Source organism: Phaenicophaeus curvirostris, chromosome 6 (assembly GCF_032191515.1).
Source record: "Phaenicophaeus curvirostris isolate KB17595 chromosome 6, BPBGC_Pcur_1.0, whole genome shotgun sequence".
Classification (NCBI taxonomy): Eukaryota; Metazoa; Chordata; class Aves; order Cuculiformes; family Cuculidae; genus Phaenicophaeus; species Phaenicophaeus curvirostris.
Window position 1 is genome coordinate 43,773,457 of NC_091397.1, and position 25,106 is coordinate 43,798,562.

At 36.6% G+C, this 25,106-nt stretch overlaps 1 protein-coding gene across 1 annotated transcript in view; it reads left to right on the forward strand.

The window, feature by feature from the left end:
* Positions 1-269: 269 nt before the first annotated feature.
* LARS2 (leucyl-tRNA synthetase 2, mitochondrial) overlaps positions 270-25,106 on the forward strand; it is an 87,448-nt gene continuing 62,611 nt past the window's right edge. Inside the window, exons 1-5 of the mRNA XM_069860002.1 lie at positions 270-392; positions 4,045-4,295; positions 6,095-6,223; positions 15,121-15,212; positions 19,008-19,068. Of these exons, the coding sequence (XP_069716103.1) occupies positions 4,062-4,295; positions 6,095-6,223; positions 15,121-15,212; positions 19,008-19,068 (516 nt within the window). The 5' untranslated portion in view covers positions 270-392; positions 4,045-4,061. The remainder of the gene's footprint in view (positions 393-4,044; positions 4,296-6,094; positions 6,224-15,120; positions 15,213-19,007; positions 19,069-25,106) is intronic.

Consider the following 25,106-nt stretch of genomic DNA (forward strand, 5'->3'; position numbering starts at 1 on the left):
CAGGCTAAACAACCCCAGCTCTCTCAGCCGCTCTCCAGCCCCTTCACCAGCTTCGTTGCTCTTCTCTGGACTCGTTCCAGAGCCTCAACCATCCTTCTTGTGGTGAGGGGCCCAGAACTGAACACAGGATTCGAGTATTCGAGGCACGGCTCAGCTTGGCACAGACCTGCTTGGTTCGGCTGGACTCAGCTAGGTTGGGCTGGGCCGGACTCGACTGGACTGGGCTCAGCACGGCCCCCTCCCTCCAGCCCCCGTCCCCCCTCCCCGCACGCACGCACGCACGTGACGCCGTGCGTATGCGGCGCGCGCGCCGTACGGCGGAACCCAATGAGACCAAGATGGCGGCGCACAGGGAGAGGAAGGGGAGCTGAGGGCGAGCGAGAGGCGCGCAGGTAATGGTGTCCCCGACCCCTCTCCTGTCGCGCCCCCACCGGCCCGAACGCCGCCCCTGCCTCCCGCCCCGGCGCCCGCAGCTTCCTCGGGCCCGTGGCTGCTCCGCCGCCCGCCCCTTGGCTCCGAGAGAGCCGCGTGGTCCCTCCCCAGCGCGCCGGCTCATCGACTGCGGGGGACGCCGAAAAGGCCGGCGAATAAACTCTGCAAGACTCGTTTTAGAAAGCCAGCGCTCTTTATCAGGGCTGGGCAACGCGATTTCCATCTGTCGTGTGCAGCGAGACGAGAGCTGGACAGGATGTATTTCCCACCCACAAATGTATAAATTGTCCCAGAAATCTTATGCAGGTTCTCTTACCTTCCAAGAACTGACTTTAATGTTATTATGAGTTTCATAGCAGTCAAAACTCTCGCTAATTTGGGGCTTTGGAACCAGTTCTGCCTAACCTTGCATTTGAGATAAGAAAGCTCCATACAGAGGAGGTTACAGAAGACACATCTACTCAGCACAGATCACACTGCACACAAGACTTGTGTCACCTCCAAAGAATTAACATTATTGAGAGAAAGCATGCTTGCTGTCAGAGGAACGTTCTGTCTGACTTTCAAAAAACACTGCTGTTTAGACAAAACATAACTCTAGCTTAAATCAAAATATTCCACTTTTTGGAACAGTAACTACTTCTTGTATTGCGGGAACATTTTTGTTTACTTTTCTTTAATTCAAATTTGAGCTGCAGGGAAGTTTCTTCATCAAAAGGGTTACTGGGCTGTGTAACTGATAGAAGAAGTAGATTCTATTATAAAAAGCAGGATATGTTTTATTTAAGCTAAAACATACCTCATCTAAGTAATTGTACTGTTTGAAAGTTAGACAGAATGTCCCTCTGACAGCATGTTTTCTTTCAACACAGTGTTTTTTTCCAGATGCTGTTCATTATTTGGAGATGGTAAAGTCTTGTGTGCAGAGGGATAGGAACAGAAGTCTCTTCTTCTGTAACCAGCTCTGTTTGGAGCCTTTCCCTATCTCAAATGCAAGGTCAGGCAGAGCTGGTATCAAAGCTCCTAATTGGCAGGAGTTTTGGCTGTTGTGACATTCATAAAAATATTAAAATTAGTCCTTGGAAATTAACAGAACATGCATAATATTTCTGGGAAAGCTTCTACACATGCGTGTGAGTGGGAAATACATTCTGTTCCAGCTCTTGTCTCACTGCACATGAATGATGGAGATTGTTCCTTTCTGTTGCCCAAGCCTGATAAAGGGTGCTTGCTTTCTAAAAAAACAAAGTGTGTCTTAAAGAGTTTTTTGCTGGCATTTTTAGTATCAGAACAGGGAAGTGGGTGATTCACTATCCCTGGAGGTATTGAAAAGACGGGTAGATGAGGTGCTTGAGGATATAGTTTAGTAGTGGACTGGTACGGGTGGACTTGATGATCTCAAAGGTTTTTTCCTACCTAGTGAAAGGGATTTGCTTGTCTGCCTTACTTTTAAGATGAGTGAAACATGCTGGCCCTTGCCAAGCAATTTTCAGTACCTAAATTTAGTAAAGATCTCCTTTCCTGTGTGCTTATTGCATCTTTCTAAAGCAAGGTCTCAATCTTTGTTCCTTGCTCAGTCTGACCTCTTTACCCTCTTTTTGGGCCACCTGACAGAGTTGGACAGTCTGGGCTTGTAACGTGCTCCTTTGAAGACCCACACAGCTCTGGGCTGAAATGACCATGACTGGAGGAGGGAGGGGCGCACCCTCCTTGGTCCTCGTCCCATACACACAAGCCTGGAAAGGCGAAACGATCTCCTGCACGTTACGTTTCCTGGCATTGGCGAGCGGGCTTCTTTTGAGCTTTGTGTGTTTCATTTGTCTCCAACAAAGGATACCTGTGTATGTAACATTCATGTATTAAAATACATCAATAGTAAATCAGCAATGCTGAAGGTAGCCTACTGTAAGAATGGGAAGAGCTCCATTCTGTTGTAAAATAAATTTAAATAATTGAAATAAATTTAGAAGAAGCTATTCATAAAAATAAGCAAAACAGCAAAGTATTGAATGAAGAAGTGTAAGGTTATGGAGGGGGAGAAATTAGGTATCTCCTGAATAACTCGGGTCCACCTGCACTGGGCATCCTGAATTCAGTCATGGATTTGTTGTTGTTACAACTGTGAGAGATTTTAGATATTAGCAACACAAAGTTCAAGGCACTGGCTTGGCTCATTAGGAAAAAATTCTTCACAGAAAGGGTCATTGGGCACTGGAACAGGCTGCACAGGCAGGTGGTTGAGTCACCTTCCCTGGAGGTGTTTAAGGGACGGGTGGACAAGGTGCTAAGGGGCATGGTTTAGTGTTTGATAGGAATGGTTGGACTCGATGATCCGGTGGTTCTCTTCCAACCTGGTTATTCTATGATTCTATGTAAATGAAAAATGTTTGAGAGAGCCTATTTGATAAATAAACAGAGAAAAGGTGCAATTCTTTATATATGTAGTGATACAGGCAATGAGGGCTTGCGTATGCATATATAGTGCATGTTAAGAGTGTGTAACTCCCACTCCAGCTATACTGGGGACCTTGTTTGGGTGGTCTAGCAGTTATTTCCACTGATAATGTTGCTATCATATGGGAAATAACTAAATAAAACTGTTTCTTATACAGAGTATCTGTACACAGAGATGGTCTGATATAATACTGCAAGAAAAATTATGAACTGACAGAAACAGCTTGTTATAGTCAAGTATATAGATCGGAATATAAAAAAATAAAGCAGTTATTGAGGATATGGATATAAATATATATAAATATATATATAAATAAACAAATAAACTTTTTTAAAAAGGAATTAGGAGTGGAGATGGGGAAGAAATCTCAGCCTAAGATTTGCTTTAATGCCATACTTCCCACTGTAGGAAGTAAAACCAGTAAATAGCTTGTTAAAACTGATTCTGAACTTGCAGACTGTTTGATTCTTCTCACATCTGAGTACTTTTATTTGAGAAGGCTCATTCTAGAGCAAAAGAAGAGTTGTTTTAACAGGTTTTTTACTTGAAAGAGAACTGAATTGCTTTACTTGCTTGAGTTGTTAAATTATATCTTTTCTAAACAGTAAGTTCTTCATGTAGTTCTCGCTGAAAACTATGCCGACGAGGAAGCCTTTAGCAAAATACTGAATTTAGACTGTCTAGTTGAAATCTGCTAATTATAGTCATCTTCCTACATTTCTTTTCAGTGATGACAAATTCAGTAGTTTTACAGGATAATTTCATCCAACATCCTCTTCTCCTTATTTTCATTCTAAATTTTACTAACGCCCTGATAGCCATCTTCTTTTGTACAGTCAGCCAAGTTTCTTGAACCTTCAGTTGTCTGAACCTGCTTTTATGGGAGACTGAATACAAGTATTTTATCTTATTAGAGAAGAAATCTAATGAACATTTTTGTTTTATGCAAGGGCCACAGTTATTTCTCCTGGCTAAAAAATAAATGCTTTTATAATTCAAACACATGCTAATAAAATGTAAGTACTACGAAAAACAGCCAAGTAATCTAAATCAAACTAAAATATGTTTCATAGCTACCAGTTTTCTGTATGACCATAATAACCACTGAATTCCTGTTGCATGCTGCAGACTGAAATACATATTTTTGTCTTTTTCAGATATCATAACCTTAAGAATGCAGTTGGTTTGTCAGAGAGTTGGCACTTGTTCCTCATGTTTGAAGAGACAACTAAATGGCTTCCTGGGATTAATTAAATGGCAGAGGAGACTGATTCCTTCCTGTGTCAGGACTATTTACAGTGAGACAGGGAAATGGGAAAAAAACTATGGATTGGAGACAAGAAAAAGAGTTGAAAAGTGGTGGCTTCCAAGAATAAAGGATGAGTTCTGCAAAATATCAGAAACTGATGTAAGCATTACTAAGAAGTTTGGAAATTACTTTTTTGATATTTTTTGTTTTCTCAGAAAGAAATTAATTGAAAATTACTTATTACAGTTGGCTTATAATGATAAGATGTATATTATGTTTCAGAGGAAAATACTGTTACATGACAGTAGATTATTAAAAACAGTTGATGGCATAAATGGCAAAATAATAATAAAAAACCCATGAGGCAAAACAGGATCAGCAAGGTATGAGCTTGTAAATTCAGGAAGTGTTTGAGTAGTCAATTCTTTGTATACTATACCACATTTAGGAATTAATTATTTAAAGTACTAAAAGAAACATTTTCTACATTCATAGCCTTTGTAAGCAATTAATTTTCTAAAGATCTAATTTGAAATGGTTATGACACATCTACTACCCTGCACATTGTGATTCATTAAAATCTGTATTAAGGGAAGATGAGTTTTAAAGAATATTTTTTGGTTTACAGTATCTTTAGAAATAATGAGAAACTTGCAGGAAAAAAAAGTTTTCCCATGCAATAAAGGATGTTGAAAACAATTGTAATCTCAGTCTCTGACTCTTTTTGCCTTCACAATTATGTTCAGTCATGTAGGTATAAAACATTTTTGTGCTCCTTCATGTTTGTTTGTTCTTCTTCCCTAAGATGTGCCCCCTCTCCAACAAAAAAAAAAATGTTTCATCAAAATGTTGAAGAGAGAAGAGGGGAATGCTTTTTATGAGGAAGAAAACTGGGGTGAAAATGGTGTTAATGCACACGTGTAGCAGGCAAAATGTTCATTTAGGCTTGCGTCTTTAGTAGGTATCATATGTATCATACATGTGCTAAGTTCTGAATCATGCTTTTTAATTCTATTTTTGTTTTATCCTTACTGTTGAAGTAAATTTAATAACATCTCACATTAAGAAGCAAATGGTGTATAGTGCTGCAGTGAAGCATTTCAGATTTTTGCTGTTATTGGACAAAAGCAATAAAGAAGTAATATTTAATAAATATTAATAGAGTTTGTTTCAGAATTGTGAAAGCCACCTATAAGTTTATTTTTCTATTAACATACGAAAAATACCGTAGGAGCTTATCAAGCCTATATCAATAATAAATTCAATGGTAGTCATGATGTATTAGGAATAATTTAAGTGAGAGGGGTAATGCTTGATTTCTTTGTAACTTTTGTCAATTCACTCAAACCTAGCTAAATGAATTGTTGCTTTCTTTTCCCTGTGCAAGATACTGCTTGTAAGATGTCGTTGGATCGGAGCATGCATAGTGGAAATGAACAGTTTCACTTCAGTGGTTGTTCATGCAATTGCAAATGATTGAGTCAGTCACTCAGTGAGTTACTGCAGTCCAGCTGACAAAAGGCAACTGGCCTTGAATGAGCTCCATGTTTGTTGTGAATATGAAGTAAAATACTTACGTAATCTTGTCAAGTTTTCATTTTTTTGGTGGGACAGTTCAGGAGCACCTCGATAATCAGTGACAGATGCTATGGTAGGGAATGGTGATTTGCTAAGCTGCCATTATGTTAATATATCTTTTATTGGGTAAAAGTTGATTAAAACCAATTTTCAAGTGTCATATAAATACTAATATAAATTGATGAGCTAGCAGCAAAGTCTAGCAAAACATTTACAACCCCAAATAATTTGATCCTAGTAACTTTGTCTGTACTCATTTGGATCAGTTCCAGCAGAACCATGTGTCTTTTCGTGGCACTGTCATTTATAATGTGTGCATGTATTTATTCAAGTGAAATGCTAACTTGTGTAGTTATAACGTTTTAAAAATCTCTTTCTAGAAATCAAGACCAAAATTTTATGTGCTTTCTATGTTCCCATATCCTTCTGGAAAGCTCCACATGGGCCATGTTCGTGTCTACACCATCAGTGATGCAGTAGCTCGGTTCCAGAAAATGAGAGGGATGCAGGTAAGAAAAGATCGGCAGTAGGACTGGATGTGAAGAAGGTGGGGGAGAACTGTGGTCTGAGTGCCAACCGTATTAAAGGGGAAGAAGATATTGGGTAGGGAGGAAATGTTAAGACTCTGGGAAACAGTAAGAAGGAGGAATATGGAAAGAGAATACTCGAATTTTAGGGCAGGGAACAAAGGAGAGAATTGGCTGTGAGCAAGAATCGAGGATGAGACTTGGAAAGGAATTCTCTCTTAATATATGAGAGAAGGAGCAGTTCAAGAATATAGGAACTAGACCCTCAAAAGTACAAAGATGATGAAATGGAGAAATAAATGTTACTTGCTGGTTGTGGTACTAAGTGCAATTTCCTTGCTACAAGTGCTGCAGAAGTGTAGCGTTGCCTGGATTTATCACCATCCATGAGATTCTTAAAGGTATTGTCACTGAATTATTCAGTGTGCTGCCTTTCCAAATACTATTTATTTTATGCCAATGAAGAACACGTTGTGCACTGAATACATGCTATTGCTTTACAGAAATGCGTTCTCGTGCTTTTAAATTTACAGGAGAAAATAAATAACTTCCTTAGGCTTCCAGTGAGAAAAAAACCCCGTATGTCTGTTGTAATGCTAGTATTCCTAACTCATCTGAATGACTAGGACTTAGATCTTATTAAAAAAATAGAGCCAACTCGGCTCTTGAAGGGAATTATGATTCTTGCTTGATGTTAAGACCACTGGAGATGTTATTTCAGCACATAGATCATCTCTTACCAATAACAGTGGAGATATCCATTACATTTCTGTTCAGAGAGAAGAAAACATGCTTCCTTTTCTACTACTTAAAGTGAAAATAAGTGTCTACATCCAGTAGGATGCTGTAAGTGGTGGCTTTTGAATACAAGGGAAGTAAGCACCTTTAGTAGGAACCTTTGGAGAAAATAAGAAGGTAATATAGTTGCAATGAAATACAAGAACCACTACGAAGGCAAGTTTTTATTTCCACGATTGCCTGTTTTTATCCAGTGAAGTTCTGGAAGTCTTTTAAAGTTTTTAAATCTTATATTTGAGCTTGTTTTTTCATTTCATGTAAAGATTACTTTGAAGGATATTAGAGTGCCTGTAGAACATGCTGAATTTCTATAAATACCTCTATCTTCTGTTGTGTTAACCACATTGAACATCTATTTATGACTAAAGGTGGGCAGCCGAAGAATGTAACCTTCATGTACAATTAAGAGACATTAAAGTTCTCTCAAATGGTTTTCTGAGTATGTCTGAAAGACATTGTGTTAGTGATGTATATTAACTTGCTGGAACTTACATTTATCTTAAAAAAAAATTCCATTATTAGCCAAGCTGATTTTTTCATTACTTAGAATTAAAGTGTTTATAATTGATTTTCTCCTTACAATTAATTTATCAGCTTCTAGATGTTTTCTGTGGTCATTGTCACAGTTGTCCAGTCTGTTAAATATTTCTTTATTGTGAAGTTTGTAGGCTGTGACATGGTTATGTCTTATCATACGTAAAATTTGATATACACAAGAAAAATATTTTTCCCTGTATTTAGGGAACTACTGGAATTCTTCAGTATATAACAAGATAAAGAATGCTTTAGAAACTAAAATATGATTATGCATAAATTTGAAATTATTCTATTGAGGTTTTTTTTTCCTTACTGGACATGCAGCTTTAATATTGCATGTTTGAAAGTTCAGGTACTTCTAATTTTTCCCAAGTCAAAATTCTAAGCAGAAATGAATGCATTTTGGTTGTTCAAGGCAAGTTTAGGATAAAGCTTTTGAGGAGTAATTGCTTCCATTGTTTCCAAACTAACAAAAAGGAAGAATCATTGAAAATAATCTTAGTAACTTTATCTCTGCATATAGACGTAGAACTGGCCTTGGTTAGCAAGTCATAAAACTGTGCTAGAAGCAATACAGATGAATTGAAAGTGTTTGTCAGGCATCAAGAAATGATGGGCTGTTATGAAAAAACAGGCAAAACCTTTCAGACTCACAGTTCCCAGGGAAAACTTCATATTAGAATGTATATTTGTTGTGTAATAAACAGTGAGGGAAAATCTATATGGTTTGTATGTAGCTGACTAGTATATATAATTGAGTAAGAGAATAATATACGTTGAATAAGGTGGAAGTATGTTTCTTAGAGAATGCCTTCATGAGAGAATAGTAAATTAGTTTCATATTGATTTAATCTGAACAAGCAAGAATTGTTTTGTTTTTACATAAGTAAGGATAAGATTGAATGCCTTTACAAAGGGATTAGAGATCCTTTAGTAAATTGGACCCATTCTTTGATATGCATTAATGTAATTTCTTCATATTGGAGGTAGTTTGATATCTTAATTGGAGAAGTGTTAAATCATTTAGATGCTGCGTTTGTTTTTTTTTTCTAGAATGGAACATTAGTATTTCATTTTTTCTAACTCGTTAGGATCTGATTTTCTAAAATATTCTGGAAACGTAATACACACTGAAGTCTACAGAAACCTGTACTTCACCAGTATTTTAAGTGGGCAAATAAGTATATGTTGCTTTTCTCTCTTCTCTCCCCTCACCCCCCCTTATTTTTGGGATAACTACTGTTTCAACATAAAGCTGTAGATGATATAGTTGACTAATGACACTGAAATGGGCGATCAAACAGATTACCTAATGAGTAGCAGCCTTTTCTGAAACATGTGACTGGCTGGTCATTTATTAAATGGTGTGCAGGGGTGGGGTTTAGTGGAACTGTAACATTGCAGTAACCAGTCGCTTTTTCAATGTGCTGATGAGTGATAAACTCTGAAACTTGAAAACGCTGAAAATTTGCTAAACTTTTCAGTAGGAGGTATTTTAATGTTTGTATTGCAGTAGAGAGTTAATCAGCAGAGTTGTATTGATACAGGGCCAGCACGCTGTGCTGATGGATAATGAAGTCCTCTTTGTTTTCACCTGGAGATCTGACCAGTGAAGCCTTGTCTTGTTCCAAAACTAAAGTACCTGTAGGCAATTTATAGGAAACAAACTCTGTCATGCACTTGATTGAGTTGCTGGGTAAATGATTTGTAGAATACATCTGTTGTAGGATAAGTTGTTTACATTCTAATTACTGAAGATGAAGTTTGAAGTCTTTGCGTGGGAACTGTAAACCACAGAGATTACTTCACACGAATGCAGTGAACTAGTCTCTTTCGAAAATGTGTTAAAGATAACATTTTTCTTGAAGTGCAATTAGAACTATTTTTGTGTATGGAGAGGTCTAGTCACAGTTCTTATTACTAACATGGTTCTTTGAAAATGCTATGAAAAAGTAATTTGAATATTTGAAATTACAGTTTGCTATCTATTAGTACCAATGCAGACCTAAACTGTGAAGTTTCTCGTTCCATTTTCTCCATAAATTTACATGCATGTTGTGAATTCAAATGTACAAGTTTTGTAAGAAGTTAAGAGATTTCCTGTTTATTATTTGAGAGTGCCATGTACAAGTTAGAGATATTCATGGTGATTTTCACCATGGCAGATTTCCAGTCTCCTGCTGTTTGGGGAGTGTATTTACCATTGCTTTATCATCCTATCATTATCACGTCTTTGATAAATTCTAAAGTGGATAATTTGTGCCTCTCAGAGGACCGAGAATAATTCCCTTAGCAGTCTGTAAGGAGAGAGTAATTCAGTTCAGTAGTTCCTGTGATATCTATTTAATAAAATTTTTAATTGTAATTGATAGCACAGCAAGATTGTCATATGCAAGTTGTGCAGAAATGAGAATGATCTTTGAACAATTTAGGGTGAGATTCTGTACAACAGGATCTGATTTCTTAACTTTTACTTAAACTGCTCCTGATAGGTGGGATTAGAATATTGTCAGTCATGTTTCCACGGTATTCCAAAGTTACTTGAAGAACATTTTCATTTTATCGAGAATACCTTTATTTAAATCGGATATATTTTCATTCATTTTTCCTTTCAGCACTGAATCTTAATACTCCTGAAATTGTGAAAGTGAGTGGTATCGAAGAAAGACAGGCAAGTTTTAATTAAAACTTTATAATGAGTTCATCAGTAGGATGAATTATTTCAATACAGTTCCATTTTGTGATGATCATTAGCTGCTCTTCACCATTTTTTTCTGTTAGGCTGTTGTGTCCTTTTGCTAGGTTATTTTCTGTGGTATAAACCAGGTGGAAAATGTTACGAGTGTCCTGTGTGAATTGAATCTTATTTAAAATTAGTTTTCCACTAGCAAGTACTGAAAGTGTTCATTAGCTCACTCTGTTTCATTTTGAAAGAAAGTGACAGAAAATGAGATTTTTTTTTTAAATGCAATTATGTTATACAAGAATGTGTGAGATTAAGGAGGCGAGTGATACTTTTGTTCTATAAATGTTTATAGTAGTACGTGGACGCAGAATAATTTCTTGTATTTGTTCTTGTGAGAACAAGAAATAAATGAGAGCATTTTATGAGCTGAGTTATGTTTTGATAGAAATCAGTTTGAGTTGATTATTTTTTAATTTGAAAGTGCCTTATCTGAATGCAAATATGCAGCATTCTGTTTCAGACAATCATTGAAATATCCCTTGTTAGAATGTATGCCTAGTCACAGTTTCATTATTTTAATCTACTTCTAGGTGTGCCTTGTCTGCTTGGGGTTTTTTTGGTTGTTGGTGGTGGTGGTAATTTTTAGCTGTTGCCTAACAGTGTTTATTACCTAGTGCACTTAAAAGACCGTCTAGGCTGTATTCATTCAGGTGGAGAAAGTTGCTGCTGGAGCCAGAGCTGTTTTCTAGCAGCTGGAACCCATGACCACAGATCATCTGTTTTATCAGTCTATTTTGGTTAATGCTCATGGAGCGTGACATGGGGCTACAACTAGAAACAGGAATCTAGAATTTGCTGTATTGATTCAGATCACTATCTGTCAGCAGGCCACTCCATTTTCATTTTTGGTTCTTTTCTCTTATCACACATTCTCTGAAATAAATTTATTTATTTACAGGCATTTTTGACACCGATTCTGCTGTCTTTATTAAAATTTAGAATGCATCGATCCCAATGTAAGAAAGATGTGTCAACTCCCTCGTCGCAGTTTTCAGTCAAGAGAGCAAACAAGTTCTTTGTTTCCTGACAAATATTAAGGAAAATTCACTGAATTGTCTGTCCTAGTTATGTTGACAGAGGCAGAGAACTTCCTCATATGAGATCATTGTCAGCTTTGTGTTATATAGTACCTGCTGCTCTCGCCTACTAATGTCAGTGTGATGGGCTGATTGTTATGGCAGTGAATAGATGAAAATCCTTTGAAAGGAAGATCTGAAATCTCAGAAATGAATTAATGGAGTTACCTCATATTCTGCTTCATCCCACAGTCGTGTTAAGAGCTCTGGCCATCATCGATGCCAGATTTTTGACCATGCTTTGAAATGATTCTTACAGCAATGCTTCAAGCTAATATTACATCAGAGTCTTTGGGATCTAAAATGTTTCAAGATGTAACTTTTTTCCTTTTTAACAATCTGCTCCTGAAAAGACTGCTCACTGTGGCAGTTGCAAAGCACTTTGCTCCCCACATACTAGTAAATAATTTCCTTGCAACTTCATCTCCCTGTGCAAAACATAGTATGCCGAGTGGTAGAAAACACCAGTCTTCAATAGTTTTCCTGCCAGGTCATCTGATCTTTGGATGATCTTAAACCCTCTGTGTCAAGACTAACCTAGCAGTTTTAACCAGGAAGAATTCATCTGTCTGCTCCATTGTGAAGACCAGAAACACACAGCTGCGTTTGGTCATAGTACTGGCTTCTGCTGCCTTAAAATGACTGAAAATATAGCCTGCCTTCTTTTACCAGGTATAGACATCCTCAGATGTATGCAGGTCCCCTGCCTTTGCAGGATATGTCCATTATTTTTTTTTCTTTCTTCTTGCGGCTTAGACAAAATACTTTCTGTACAGAGAGATGATGCTTGGAAGAATGGTCACTGTAGTGAGCAGAATTGATCCCTTAGTTGCATAAGGTTTAGAGACTGCTGTCAGAAGCAATCAAGTCAGCATTCAAGAAAGCAGATGCCTCTTTTTCCTTTTCTTCTGCTCACCTGGGATGCGAGAGGCAGCAGTCATATTTTCCACTAGTTAGAGCCTCTGACCAACCCATCAAGGAGCTGCAAGGAGTACCCTTTGGTCTTCACAATTGCTTTCTTCCTATCTTTTCTTTGTTGTGAACATTTGAACTGTTACTTTATTTTTTTGTGCCAACTTCTGATGTGTTAGTAATGTATTTTCTTTTCCTCTTCCATCTCTCTTGAGATTTTTGATGCTTTTCAGAACTCTCTAGTTAATCTCAGCCTTGTGTTTTATGTTGGCTACGTAGAGTTAAGATGTAATGCCAAGTGCTTTCTAGAGACCTTGATATTTTAACTGTAGATACAAAACACACATTCCAGCCAGAAGCAGCTGACCTATTGTTTAGACAAATGCATTTCACAAACCTTTCAAATCCATTTACGGTAGAGAAGTAAAAGAGACAATAAACTTGAAATAATTTTCTAAACCACTGTGCATGTTACATTCATCTCTATAGCAACTACATAAATAGATCTATCCTGGAAATTAATGTGAGGATATTTTTAATGTTTCTTTCAATTCAGGTTTCTGATTGAAACTTGAATTAGCATTGTTCTTCACCCCCTTAACTTGAAGGATGCTATTGGTTGTTAAATTGAACTGTCTTTTGAAAGTGATAAATGAATACACTGTATGATATTTTTAATATACATTATAGAATTGGAAAGATCTCTGTGAGCAGATAACTCCGGCTAGTGCTGATGGTGCAGTGATAAAATGTCTGCACATTAGCTGTCTGGCATATCAGTCAGACCTTTTGGGGAGCCTGTAGCCGATAGTGAATCTGTTCTTCCCTCACCCTTTTTCTCATGAGCGTAAGGAATGAGATTGTGCCTTCCTTTTGGCTGCCTTTATATCCAGGAGATCTTCAGAAACCATTTTTTTCAAAAATTAATCAAGAGTCATCTTTTTAATCTCACTTAGTGTGCATCAGCTTATAGTAAAAGAGGCTATTTACAGGGATGCAAATGTCAGGCATTCGTCTAAACAGATGGGTTTTAAATAAAAGAAAATATGTATTGTATACCAAAAAAACACTCTGATTTATTTTATAATTTCTGTCCAGAGGCAGAAATAGTAGTGGTCAAAAAGAGCTGAGCTGCGAAAACTAATATTTTATTGTGTCCTTAATAAATTCTATTGAGATTTGTAGTTTATATAAAGTTTAACTTTCTGATGGGGGAGAGGAAGAGGAGGGGGGCAGGGGAGAGGTGTGTTTCAACGAGGCGTTGACAGGTGGTTTAGGCTCCAAGTAACGCTTGCAACGTCAGGAAGCAGGGAGTTAGGAAATCTGACTCTCATATTTTCTGGCACTGTGATATGAGGAACAATGATCCATCTGATTATAGGGAAAATGCATAACACAGCATAGAATTCTGGTTTCTATTAGATTTATACATAAAAACTGTGTTGTGTATGGAGCCTTACTGTGCTGGCTTGAATCACAGTTGGTCCCAGGTTAATATCTATGGTTTCATTGCTGCACCAGCAGGGTAATGATATACAGCAGGTTTAGTTTTAGCTCAGTATTGAAAACAAGAATGCTGAGGAGTCGTATCTGTCAAATTCTGTTGCTTTTATGCTGAGCTGACGCCCAGGGCACCTTTATAAAGATGTCTATAAAATATTTTTTATGAAAGAATCCGTTGAAGTCAGAGGATTGGAAGGTTGTGGCAAAGAAGAATAAAAATAACTCATACTAGTGGCAAAAGTAGCTTATGTTTCAGAAATGAACATTTCTTTTTCATGGAGATAGCTTATGAGATTGGTATTGCTGGGCTTGTTTTCTTACTGCTTGCTTGCTTACACTGAAGAAGTTCTTTATATTTTTAAGGGTAAAAAATCTTGCTGTCTTAGAACCTGTAAAAAGTTACCCAATCATATTTTGCTATTTTTATATTTGTGTAACATTAATCATAGTTATTGAATTTATAGCACATTTGTAGGTGTAAGAAATGGGATTGGTTTTGTCAGGTATCTAATATGTAAGTGTATTTAATGACAGCATCCTAAGTACTGGCCTTTCTTTCACTGGTCCTTAAACAGATTTTTTGAATACATACTGCGTTGCTAGATTATTTTTCTAGATAATTTGTGTCTTAATACGAAAGATATGTATCTGTTTCAACAGAATTTATCTGTTGTATTTTATTATCTATTAGATTTTTTTTCCCACCTTTCTTTATTTGTTGTCATGAAATGCATTTTGTCGCTCTGCAGACTGTATTTACAAAAAAAAAATTAGTAAAATTTGACAAAACCAGATTTCCCCTTCCTTTTCATTTTATCTGTTGGATTTAAGGTTATCAGAGAGCATTTTTCTTTTTATGCTTCAATAAAAAGAAAAATAAGTAGGCTGCACATCAGGTACAATTATAAAATGGTTGGTTCAATTAGTTTTGCTTGCTTTCTTCTTCTTTAGGATGAATATTTGATTCTGTTTAGCATTAGCGTTAATGCTGATTTTGGCCACCATACAAATTTACAAAGGATTGATTTTTGGCATTGTTAACCTGGTATTGAAATAGTTGTGAGGATTTATTATGTGATAATTTAAGCTCCCTCTGTCATCACATTGTAGATAGCAAGTGTGCTTCATACCTAGCTGAGGTGAGCATGTTTTGACGAAATTCAATTCAGACAAGATAAATGCTAAAATGCAAAACACCAGTTAATTTTAGGGATGCAAAACATCGTTTGTTATTTAGAGGCCTGCGTATGTTCTTGATGCCAATCCAGAAAGTTATGTAAAATTGTGTTTTTCCTTTTTGCTAATAGGTCATAAATCCAATGGGGTGGGACGCATTTGGTTTACCAGCAGAAAACGCTGCAGTTGAACATGGGCTTCACCCTGCAAGCTGGACACAAAGGTAGTTTTTAATGAATTTAAGTAAAACATTTCTACCATGAATATCTGTACTGTGGCCACCATAAACCAACAAAACAGAGCAAAACCAGCGTAGAAGTAGAAGGGAGGTGGTACAGAAAGAACCAGAGTTGTTTGCCAGTGTTTTATGGAACTGCAGATGATTCAGTTTTGAGAAACAAGTGTATCAGGATGATTTTCATCTCAATTACTTTTAACTTGTAAAAAGGTAGAATATTGAAAGAGTGACATTTCTCAAACACCTAAATCAGTGAATAAGACAGATCAGGATTTCGTTATGGCGAGTTATATCTTAGGATAGAATTCACTTTTGAAAATGACAAGCTACATGGTTAGGTGTTCTAGCAGTTTTTGGTACTGTACAAAAGAGAAAGATTTTTCATTTGAGACTGGGACTTGAAAGGTGATAAGCTGTGAAAATTTTGAGCTTCAGACCACAGAACAGGATGTTGTGTTCCCCTAATATTCTTTAAAGACAGGAAGATATATAAATAACCATTAATTTCTATAAATGATTCACAAAAACAGTCTTTTTAAGTGAAGCTGTTCGTTGTGCTCTGGGTGCAGTAATCTAGCTGTGGTATCTTTTTGGACCTTGATTCATTTCCTTCTTTGATAATACTGTTTCTTTTAAGTTTTTTTCATGCTTCTGGTCTCATATTAAGATACTTGACACTTTTCCAGCTAAAATATGATGGTAACTGATTTCATTTATGGAGAACGCATGAGTGCATTGCGCACACATTCTGAATTATTTGTATTCATTTTTAAGAATTTCCTTTGTGTATGTATTAGATGGGAATATGCATAAGAACCAGTTACCATTGACACACCAAACCCTGTTTTTGTTCTTCTGAAAGTCTGAAACATCACTGTGTTGTGGGCTATCAGTTATGGCTGGCTATAGCATGGTCAGTAAATTGAAGATTTTTGTCTTCCTTCAGTAAACCTACTGAAGCTCAGCTGTAAAACAGATCTATATATCTGTTTTATCTGAGTGCTTCATTTTTAACTTATTTATCTTGATGGAACCTGCACCGGATAGAGGATTACTGTGATCCTTAGCTACATGACAAATGAGGCACAAAGAAGCAGAGGTCTAGTTTTGAGACGAGACTGACATTAAGTACTTGTTAATACAAAAGGGTCAGTGTTTTCCACTCCTCTCTATTAAGTGGACCATCCTTACCTATTATACTAGCTTTGGCACTTGGTAGAACATCTTGTTGAACTGACTCAGCTTGTTAACTCAGAAGAAAGCTGTTCTACCATCTGACTGAGTTGAATTGGCTGAACAGAAAAGCAGAGAGTGTGTGAGAAAGAGAAACTGCAAAACAAAGTGCCCTATCAGCTCAGCCTGTCTCATTTAAGCTCAGTCATATCAAAAAGCGTGTGACAGGGCACAGCCAGACCTGATTTTCTTCTGTTACTTTTTGGGCTTTTTGGTTTTTCTCTTTTCTTGTAAATAGGTGCATGTTGTTCCATATACTTAAAGCAGTTCAGCTAGTAGTTTCAAGAACAAGATGTTGTTTCCTGGAAGAAAATTTTGCTTTGGAAATTTCCTTTGTACTGAAAAGAGTGATTGTCTGATTTTAAGAGTTAAATAATAAAATTATAACAACGAACTGAGACACATCATAGAGAGTGATTACAGCAACCAAAAAGGAAAATTATTTACATACCAATTTTTTTTTGTTATACTAAGGAAGGCAGTTTAAAATCTGACCACTGTCTCCCATTTTCTTCACTGTCCCTGTCCTGAATGTTTCTCATGCCTGCAGCAGGTATGACTGAACTGAATGAGAAGCTTTGATGGTGTGATAGCAACCTGATATGTTTTAGTTATCCCTAGAGCAGAGCCAGCCACCCATGTAAAAGGGGACACACTGTAAGTGTTTCAACTGAATTGGCTTAGGAGTGAACAACCAGATTTCAGATCATCATAAAGTTCTGAAGAGGTGATTTAAAAAGAGCTCCAATTGATTCTTACTTCTTAAATTCTCAAAGCTAGGGATAAAAACATAAACCAAATTGAAGACAGTTGCTTGTATGAAATGTTTGTTAGTAAGAATTATTATAATGGCAGAAGCTTTGTGAAAATACACTGAAGTTTGAAATTTTTTTTTATTCATATGGTTCATTTTGAGTGGGAATTTAATATAAGCAGTACTACTGAAAGTATGCTTTCTCCCAGGGGAAGCTATGAGTCTTTAAGAGGATTTTCTGGTATAGCTGTACTGCTATGACCCTGCTGGCAGGCCTGTTCTTGTGTAACTGGGACTCTGCAACTGTTAATACAGAATACTTGCATTACTCAGTTATTCAGCAGTGCAAGTTTGTTCTGGGTCAGAATTAAATTCTTGATATCATGACTGTCAAATTAGCCAGTGTGGAAGGACAGATGATACTTTATCTGACATAATGCATTTTAATAGGAAGTTTGAAGTCCATAAGAAATTTTAAGTGATTTTGAAGTGTGTGAATGGATTCACAATGGGTCTCTAGTTGATACTGTGAAGTTGTATTTTAATAAGCTGGTTTTAGTATGTTTTCAAACTAAAGCTTCATTGTATATTCTGGTGCATATCATTTCATATTATGAATATAATCATTTAGGGGCAAGGTCTAGCCTTGCACTTTCACAGTTGACCTGAGTTTATCCATGGCTGTGCTGCCACCAGAAGTTTGGGGGTTCCTTGTCACCTCTCAATATACAAGTTCCCACCACTTACTTTCTTTTGGCACAGCTGTTTTTGCAGCCACAGTATGATTAAAAGGACAATGGAGTCACAAATTCATGTTCAAAGACAAGGGATAGCTCTTGAGGAGGCTGAGGGGAGACCTCATTGCTCTCTACAACTACCTGAAAGGAGATTGTAGAGAGGAGGAAGCTGGCCTCTTCTCCCAAGTGACAGGGGACAGGACAAGAGGGAATGGCCTCAAGCTCCGCCAGGGGAGGTTTAGGCTAGACGTTAGGAAAAAATTTTTCACAGAAAGGGTCATTGGGCACTGGAACAGGCTGCCCAGGGAGGTGGTTGATTCACCTTCCCTGGAGGTGTTTAAGGCACGGGTGGACGAGGTGCTGAGGGATATGGTTTAGTGTTTGGTAGGAACGGTTGGACTCGGTGATCCGGTGGGTCTCTTCCAACCTGGTTATTCTGTGATTCTGTGATTCTGTATTGGTGTAATCAGCCTGTTGATCAGAGGGAAGCAAAAACGCTGGTGGATTAGGGTATGGAGAACATTTTGTAGAGCACGTCTTTCACTGAATGAGTATGGTGATTCCACTCATCCTATAGCCACATGATCACCAGAGCCAAAGCCAAATATAGCCAGGATAGCACTTCCAGGACACACTAGGATTAAGCTGATAGTGGAAGTACATCCTAGTGCATTGTGAAGATTTTAGCGTGCCCTTTGTCTCAGCTGCTGAAAAAGAGAATTAAAAATAATGAGAAATGATGCATCAGGAACATTTCCCTCAAGCTGCAGTGCCATGTATGCTTTTCAGTAATGGTTAAATCAAGAGAAGAAAAATCATTGTTTTGTACACACAGCCATGAAAATGGAACCAGAATATGTCAGGGACTTTTAAAAGAACTACTTAAGATTAATATTCTGACACTTCCTTGAGTTCCACTGTTAGTAAGATAATAGCGTTTAGACATAAGCTAGTGCTTTTGATTTCAAAGAACCCTACATTCAGCTGATTTTAAATATGACGTTATGCTATAAATATTTTTAAGTTAATAAATGTTTTAATTTTTTTATTTTGCAGTAATATTCAGCACATGAGGGAACAGTTTGATGCACTAGGTCTATCTTTTACATGGGAAAGGGTAAGATTTTCTTTTTTTAAGGTTTGCTACTTTATGATATGATGGAACATTGAAAAACATGGAATTTCACCATTTTATTTATCACAATATAGAGGTGACCAGTTTAGGCTGTTAAACTGTAAAATTACACTTGATAAAAGTGAGAAGTTGAGCTTCTCTCAAGCTTCTTATCAAACTTCTCTTACTTTTGATATACTGACATCATCTGATAATCAAAGTAGTACTTTTCTGTGTTAGAAGTTAGGCAATAGTCTAAATAGATATTTATGAAGCGGCATGCCTTTGTCTTAAGGTGTATATACGTTTTGAGGAGTGTTTTTCTTCAATGTGTATGTTTTTATAATATAATCAACAGTTTCAAGCTAGTAGCTTTATATGGGGGTTTGATTATGTCATTCTACATTTGAAGCATTAGTCTGCATTTTTTGTAGGTGTTTCATATCATAACCATTTTGGAAAACAGAAATTTTATTTAAAACACTGATGCTGAAAAATCAGATGTTCACCTTAGAAACCTTAGCAACATGATCAGACATAAGCAAATGTCATTTTCAAGATAAAAAAGAAATTAATTTTTGAAGCAATTGTGAAGTTATTGAATTTACCAGTGAATCAAAGTCAGTCAGTACCTTTATATTCTCAGCAATAACCACTGCTTATCATCTTAATATGATTCTGAATAGAGTGATGGAGATGCTAATCTTGGACTTTTATAGCAGTATTGTAGACCTGAAAAGGAAAAGGATTAGTTTTCTGGCAATCTGAGACCTACCATCTGTTTTCTTTTATCTTGAAGGTGATTTTGTTTATTTGTATTCCCCATATTTCATCATGTAATATATATTGCAAGATTTTCAGTACAAGCCATTTTAGTAGGATTTTCATTTCCTTGATAGCCAGAAATTTGCTCTGAAAATAAACAGTTTGTTGTGGAAGTCGTACTGCACACATTCTTGACAGTTGTTTTCTTATATTTAAAACTGTTAGTATCTCAGAGATTTTCTGTACATGTAATACAGCAGTACTTCAAAACAGTGGAAGCATATGTGTAGGCTGTATTATGGATTGTACCAGAGCTGAATGTTGCAGAGTGCCTTTCAAGAAAATTGTGAAAATGCATGTCTGCATATGGAATTTGTTTAACCCTTCCCTTCTGAAGAAGAGAAGAAGGAACTGGCATTACTGAAAACCATGGCCGGAAGTACAAAGGAAAGTAATTTCTTATCTCTGTGCCTGTTCTTTGAGTCTTACTTTCACTTTTCTAGTAAACCGTGTTTTGGTTAATGAACTTTAAGAAGTGTCTGAATACTTGTGGAAAGAACTTTGATGCTGAGCAACAAAGTTAATTTGAACAGTTGTGCAATTAAAAGAGTTTAGAATTCTCAAGGGACGCATAGATCTTACCTTTCCCTTGAAAGGTAAGGTTTTAAAACAGCTGACAAGTTTTCTTGAAACACAATGGATTTGGGAGTTTTTACTCCTTAGCTTATTAGTTAAGTTCTATTTTGCCTAAAAAGCCTGCCTTATTAACTGGAGCAAAAGTGATCTGAATGGTAACCATTAGAAATACATGTGTTTATTCATTGCAAAAACTGTATGATGCATGACGTATAGCTTGATTACATGATCTCCACATGCACAAGTATTTGAGGTAGCCGTGAAAGAACTACCTTTGGAAGCAGAGTGGCTAAGCTGTGGCAGAGTGTATTTTCCAGGCTGTTAAAACCTGCTTCTCTGCAAGGCTAATTAGGCTGGGAAGAGCATTTTACTGCCTCAGCCGTGCTGTTTCTGGGCTAGCTCAAACATCTTTGCACAGCAATGCACTGAGCTGTGCAGGTACTTATCTTAAAAGTGAGCTCTTTGAGGTAAGACATATATTTTTTTTATTATTCTGTACTTCTGTAGCACTAAATCAGTGTCTTACAAAATACTGTGACAATGTAAATAAACCCACTAGTGTTTGTGACTCCTATGAAAAATACAAGAAAACAACTTTTTATATGGGTTAGTCTAATTAACTAAGAATACTGTACAGCACCACAGTTTGGTTTTAATTTAATTTCATTGATGTAGATTGAATGTCTGGCTTCATTGTGCTACAGAATAGTACCTAGCAAACATATGCTGGAGGGAACACATTCCCTTGCCTTAGATCCCTATCGTAGTGTGAGCTGAATTGCCTTTTGGAGGTGTGAACCTTTTCTGTTAACTGCCTCTGTCCTCTGTGGCAAGCTTAGAGTATATGCCTAGATGATGTGAAGGAAACTTATATAAATGTTACCATTTTACAAATGTTAAGGGGAAGAAAAAGTAAGAAAGTAATAAAAAGTGCATTTTTAATACCTTCTGCATTTAGCTGCACTGAAGAACCTGCTGCTTATAAAGTCGTGTCTAGTGTTCAAGAAGGTCCTGTGCAGGAATATGAAGACTAGTTCTAGCTTTATTGCTTGATAAAATTATTATGAATAAACCCCAGCGCACCTTGAATGCTAGAAGTTTCCTTTTATTTATCTGGAGTTTTTTCATTGTTCCATCTGCCTTGCATATCAAATGCAAAAGTATTTTTATGTTGTAGCAGTTACTGAAATTACTTAACCAGTAAAGCACCACAAATAGAGCATTATCAAAAATTAATTAGATTATTTCAGAAAGCCAGCTTACAGAGACACTTGAAAATCATTCTCCTAAACAAAAAATGTAAGCAACCTAAAATGGTAATTAGATGCATAAAATTAGCTCTGTAAGTACTTTGCCTTAGTTTTGAATACTAGTAGTGGTCTGATATTTTTTCCCTGAAACATGAAGGTATTTTAAGAGCCCCAAGTAAAGAATGTTATATTTTTGAATGATTTTATGGGTTTGGGGAGAGATTTTTAAAATGAATAAGAGAGAAGAGAACATTTCTGTTTTGAATATTTATATTTGTCTGCTCCAGAGTTAAAAATGTGTGGTTTGAGGATGGATGGAATGTCTCTGAAAAGAAAACATTTTACACACCTAGAAAACAAAAAACAACATTGTGGTTATGTTTTGTTTTTAAGATAACAGTAATTCAGGCATTCCTGGTGGTCAAATTCCTCCAAAATACCATCCCAGACAGCACAGTAAACTGCCTGCCTCTTCTTTTAACATGATTTTCAGGGGAATTAGGCAATAATATTTTCAAAGATTCATACCATGAGCAGCAGGGGATAGAGGACACGTAACATTTTTCCTTTCTTTCACTCAGGAGTGCGTCAGACTGAATGCATGTTCCCAGTAAGCCATCAGTTCACCACTGTGTTATCAGCTGTAACTTTCCTCTAGAAGGTAGCTCATACTGCCAACATTTTTTAGTCCTTTGAATCCAGGCGTGCAGAGTGACATAATTTCTTGCATAAGAGAAATGTACTCCTTTTGCTTTGTACATTGAAAAAAGATTAAATCTTTGGTAGATTTTCTTTGTGCAGATATTTTTCTATTTAGTCTTGAAGTTGTCATTCTCGTGCACTGCCTGAGCATGCATTAAACTGTAACAGTAGACAGAGCACTACCTATTAAATTTTCTCTTTATCCACATATCACTGGTAATCAGTTACCCTACTTGTAATTAAATAAAAAGGGAAATAATTGATAAAAATCTACTTTTTTTTTTTTGCGGGGAAGGTATTCATGCTCTAAAATGTAGGCACTGCATGACATTTGCATTTGTAGCTAATAAAGCATAAAACTAAGGGTCTGTGAAATACAAATATTCAAATTAATTCAGAAATGTAGTTTGATCTAGTTCTAAACCTCTGAAATTCAAATCATTATGCTTCCATATGAGGTAGTGCATGCCCTTTAATACCAAAATAGGCAAATGATAGATTGTAGAGTGTTTTATCTTCCCACATAGGTTTTGAAGAAAATCCATACCAACTTTTTCTCCTCATCACCTTTTTAACAGGTATCAAGCGCAACATGGCTATTTTCAGCATAGCATAAGACTATGCTAGAAATAAAATTTTTAGTCATAAACTAGGAAATTACTTCTCTGAATTCTAGTTATGTTATTCACAAAGCCTGGTGGATCATACAACAAATAAACGCTTTTACACAGCCTGTAAATGTTACTTTTATTTAAAAACAGTAGCCGTGACAGTAGCTTGAAGATGTAACTTTCTTAAAAAACAAAGAAAGAAAAACACTTTTAGGGTCAGAGCTACGTAATAGAAAGTGGTAAGCATGGAATAGATTTAGAACAAATGATGATTTATAAAAAAAGGTACTTGAAAATTACTTTTTTTTTTTATTACTGACCAAAAACTTCCATCCAATTTAGGCGTTTTTTTGTTTATCCAGGATTCTTTACTGTTAGTTTCCTCATATTTTTGGTAGCTGGAGGTTTTTTCCTCAGGTTTTTTAGTAATGAACAGCTCTTTAACCTTAACATGAAGTGGTTGCTTCCCAAGTGGCACTGCTGTCAAATCTAAATTGTAATACTGCTATTTAGTCTCATAGCTGAGTATTTACTTGCTAAAATAAATAAGAAATTAACCACTACATTATGCTATTCGTTAGGAACATTGCTGTGCTGTGATAAAGGGATTACACAAGGCGGTTTTTGGTAAGGTTAGGGATCTGTCACTTCCATATATTGGCAATATTTTTAAAAGCAGGCTACTTTTAAAGGTGGTTTCTTTTAATTGATTTAATGAATTGTTTTGGTGAATGAGTGTCCTTCCTGCAGGAATAAGGAGGAGTAACAGTAACCAGGAATAAAGTTGCGTTTTGGTGACAGGACCAGATACTCTTTAACTAGCAAGATGACAAAAGGAAAAGGGTTGGGGAGAAGAGGGAGATGCTATCCCTTCCATTTTATGTGCTGGGGGGATGAGTTATCACTAAGTCTGTCACAGAGCACTGAAGAGCACATGCAGTAGGCAGCTGAGCAGCATATTTCATATTTATAAAAAAGATTCTTATTTTTAGTATTCATTTTGTCTTTGGAAAAATATGCTAAAATCTTGTTTATATATATTCACTGAACTGCTTTATGATGTGGAGTTCTGTATGTATGCTGTTACGCTAGTGCTCAGCTCACAAATGAGAAGCAATAAAGTTATATTTTTTGGCAGGGTGGAAGGGCTCCATCATGCTATTTTGCAAACTCTTGTGTAAACCATTTTCGGTATTTCTGAGTTCAGTCAGTTCTGTTAATGCACTGCAAACTTTTCCTGTACTCATAAAGTATAAGTAGGTATGTTAATATTCACCTTAATCTAAACATGATAGCAGCCTAATGGAAACTTTTTACCATACATTATTTATTTAATCAAGATCAGTAACTGGCATACATGGAAAATTATTTTTCACCTTAAGTCTTAGTGTGCTAAATGATAGTGAAAAAAACCAAAACTCATTTTAAGACTGACGAACAGTTGCTGACTTGTCATCAGCAGCTCATTTCACTTGGTAGTGATGTAGTTTGTCTTTCTTCATCAACTTCGAATGTCACTTCAAACCTTCAAGGTTATAAAGTTAAATGATGAACCTGAGTGATCTTTTTGCAGCTCAGTGACCACAGAGCAAATTTTCTTCAGTGATAGTCAGCTGTGTTTCTTCCTAAATGTGTCAATTTACAGCCTGTGAGAGAGTATGTATATGGGATTCTGTTTCCAGGAGTTAACTGGTACCTTGTAGCTCAAACTTGTGTAGTTTGTAGCTCAATATAAACATGCTTCTTTTGATTGAGAAATATCATCTCCTTTTCTTTCAATTAACACGTATCTACTGCTCAGGATCACAAGGACAAATCTTGGTCCATTTTACTATTTTTATTTGACAGTTCACTTCAGTTGTCTTGCCCGTTTGCCTTTTGCTGACATAATCTTAAATTATACCAAAAGGTCTCTCTTCTTTTGTCTCTGATAGAACAGTGATGAAGCTCTGTTGCCTGTAGTGGCATCACATTGGCAGGAGAACTCCCCTATGTGGCAGAACAGGAGAAAAAAACCCACATCATTTAAATGGATGCTGTTTAGTTGGAGAGATGGGAATCAGACTTTCGTCAAGTG